The sequence below is a fragment of the Sinocyclocheilus anshuiensis genome, unplaced genomic scaffold (assembly GCF_001515605.1).
Source record: "Sinocyclocheilus anshuiensis isolate Anshui unplaced genomic scaffold, SAMN03320099.WGS_v1.1 scaffold487, whole genome shotgun sequence".
NCBI lineage: Eukaryota > Metazoa > Chordata > Actinopteri > Cypriniformes > Cyprinidae > Sinocyclocheilus > Sinocyclocheilus anshuiensis.
Genome location: NW_015548240.1, coordinates 956,716 through 958,585, shown reverse-complemented (window position 1 = coordinate 958,585; position 1,870 = coordinate 956,716). Strand labels below are relative to the sequence as shown.

General features: G+C 41.9%; 1 protein-coding gene across 6 annotated transcripts in view; it reads right to left on the bottom strand.

Moving 5' to 3' along the window:
- The window catches only part of LOC107654968 (transforming acidic coiled-coil-containing protein 3-like), an 11,189-nt gene that overhangs the window by 5,509 nt on the left and 3,810 nt on the right, over positions 1 to 1,870 (bottom strand). For 3 of the 6 annotated variants that reach the window (XM_016442321.1, XM_016442322.1, XM_016442323.1), the window contains 2 exons: positions 1,259 to 1,325; positions 334 to 848 (listed from right to left, as the gene is read on the bottom strand). The exons of 1 other annotated variant lie outside the window; for it this stretch is intronic. In XM_016442321.1, the coding sequence (XP_016297807.1) occupies positions 334 to 848; positions 1,259 to 1,325 (582 nt within the window). The remainder of the gene's footprint in view (positions 1 to 333; positions 849 to 1,258; positions 1,326 to 1,870) is intronic. 2 more of the 6 variants (XM_016442324.1, XM_016442326.1) reach the window with 2 other exon arrangements.

Below are 1,870 nucleotides of genomic sequence, written 5' to 3'. Positions count from 1 at the left end.
GAATACGGCTGTTTCTAAAGCACGCAGTGCCATCTGCTGTTAAAAACTAAGCTCAGAATCGATTCAAGAGAGAATCGCGATGCCTTCTGAAAATCTCAAAATCGATGCAGAATCATTTCTTGATTTGCGATGCATAGATTTATTGTCCCAGCCCTACTTCCATTGCATTCAGGGTACATATTTAACTAGTTCATGCATTCCCTGGGAATCAAACCCATGACCTCAACTTTCAGGATCAGAAGCATACCTGTAGCTCAAAAGTAATTAGCCTATACAGAAAATAAATTACACATGTTATGTTTATATAAACTTTACAAGTTCTAGTTTCTGTACCTGTGCTCTGGTTGGTCATCTTGTGCAGGGGCTTCAGGCTGGTCATCCTGTGCAAAAGCCTCAGGCTCCTGAACTGGAGCTTTCATCAAAACCGGGCTAGTCTGGACACCACGTGGTGGAGAGTTACCCATCGTAGCCTTTGTGCCAAAGGGGTTAAAATTTGGGTCATCAAATTTGTCAAAATCAAAGGTGTAAGAACCTTTAGGAGGAGGAACATCTACAGGTTCCATCTCCTCTGGATTCTTAGGGGACAACTGCTTGGGTTCTGGTTCTTTCTTTTCTGTGGCTAGTGCAACAGGTTTTTTGGTCACAGGTTTTGCACCTGCAGGTCTTTTGACCCCAAGACGTTTCGGAGGAGGTTTGCGCTTGACTTCAGCGCCATCGTCAAAATTAAACTCTAGTAGCATCTGGTTCTCTTTAGGGGGCACTGTAGATGAGGAGCCCTCTGTGGCAGTGGAGTTCTCCTGAGGTGGTATGGATGCATCTGAAGAGGTTGACTCTACATCTTCTGCCGGCTAGTAAGAGAATGAGCATCAACATGATCATAATTTGTGGAAATACACATTTTCTGTTGAATTTGTACATTTAAAGGGTTAGTTCATCCAAAAATTTAAATTAGCCCATAAATTACTCACCCTCAAGTCATCCTAGGTGTATATGACTCTTCTTTCAGACGAATCCAGTCGGAGTTATATTAAAAATTGTCTTTGATCTTTCAAGCTCTATCGTTGTACTCAGCGGGTGTTGCAGTGCTTCAGTTCAAATGACGTGAAATAAAAAGCACCCTTCCACAAAAAAAAGTGTCACACAGCTCCGGGGGGTGAACAAAGGCCTCCTGTAGCGAACACCTAGGATGACTTGAGGGTGAGTAATTTATGGGCTAATTTAAATTTTTGGGTGAACTAACCCTTTAAGACACTCTTACCCTCTTAGTGACAGGAAGATCAGGTTCTGCAATGTTTTCATAGGTTTCAGAAACTGCTGGGGGAGAACTGAAGGAGAAAAAGGAAAAGTCTGAGCTCAACGATTATTTACATTTATGCATTTAGCAAAAGCTTTTATCCAAAGACGCTTCCATTTAGGGCTGGGACAATAAATCGATGCATCGTGATTCGTGGATCGATTCTGAGACTTTCAGAATGCATCATGATTCTCTGTCGAATCGATTCTGAGCTTAGTTTTTAACAGCAGATGGCACTCTAGGCTAATTTTTAACCGCACACTCAAATGCACACGAAGAAGAGCACTTGTGTGTTCGGCTGAGTAATGGAAGTGTTTAAATGTACTTGCACATCGGCTTTTATGATGCAAGATTAATGTAAACACAGCCCACTGTGAACATCCTTTTAATTCTCTTCAACCTTTTCGAACTTTATGAATGATTATTTTAAGTTCAAGTGGTGCGTGTGTAAGGAACTGGAAGCAAGCGGAATACGGCTGTTTCTAAAGCACGCAGTGCCATCTGCTGTTAAAAACTAAGCTCAGAATCGATTCAAGAGAGAATCGCGATGCCTTCGGAAAATCTCAGAATCGATGC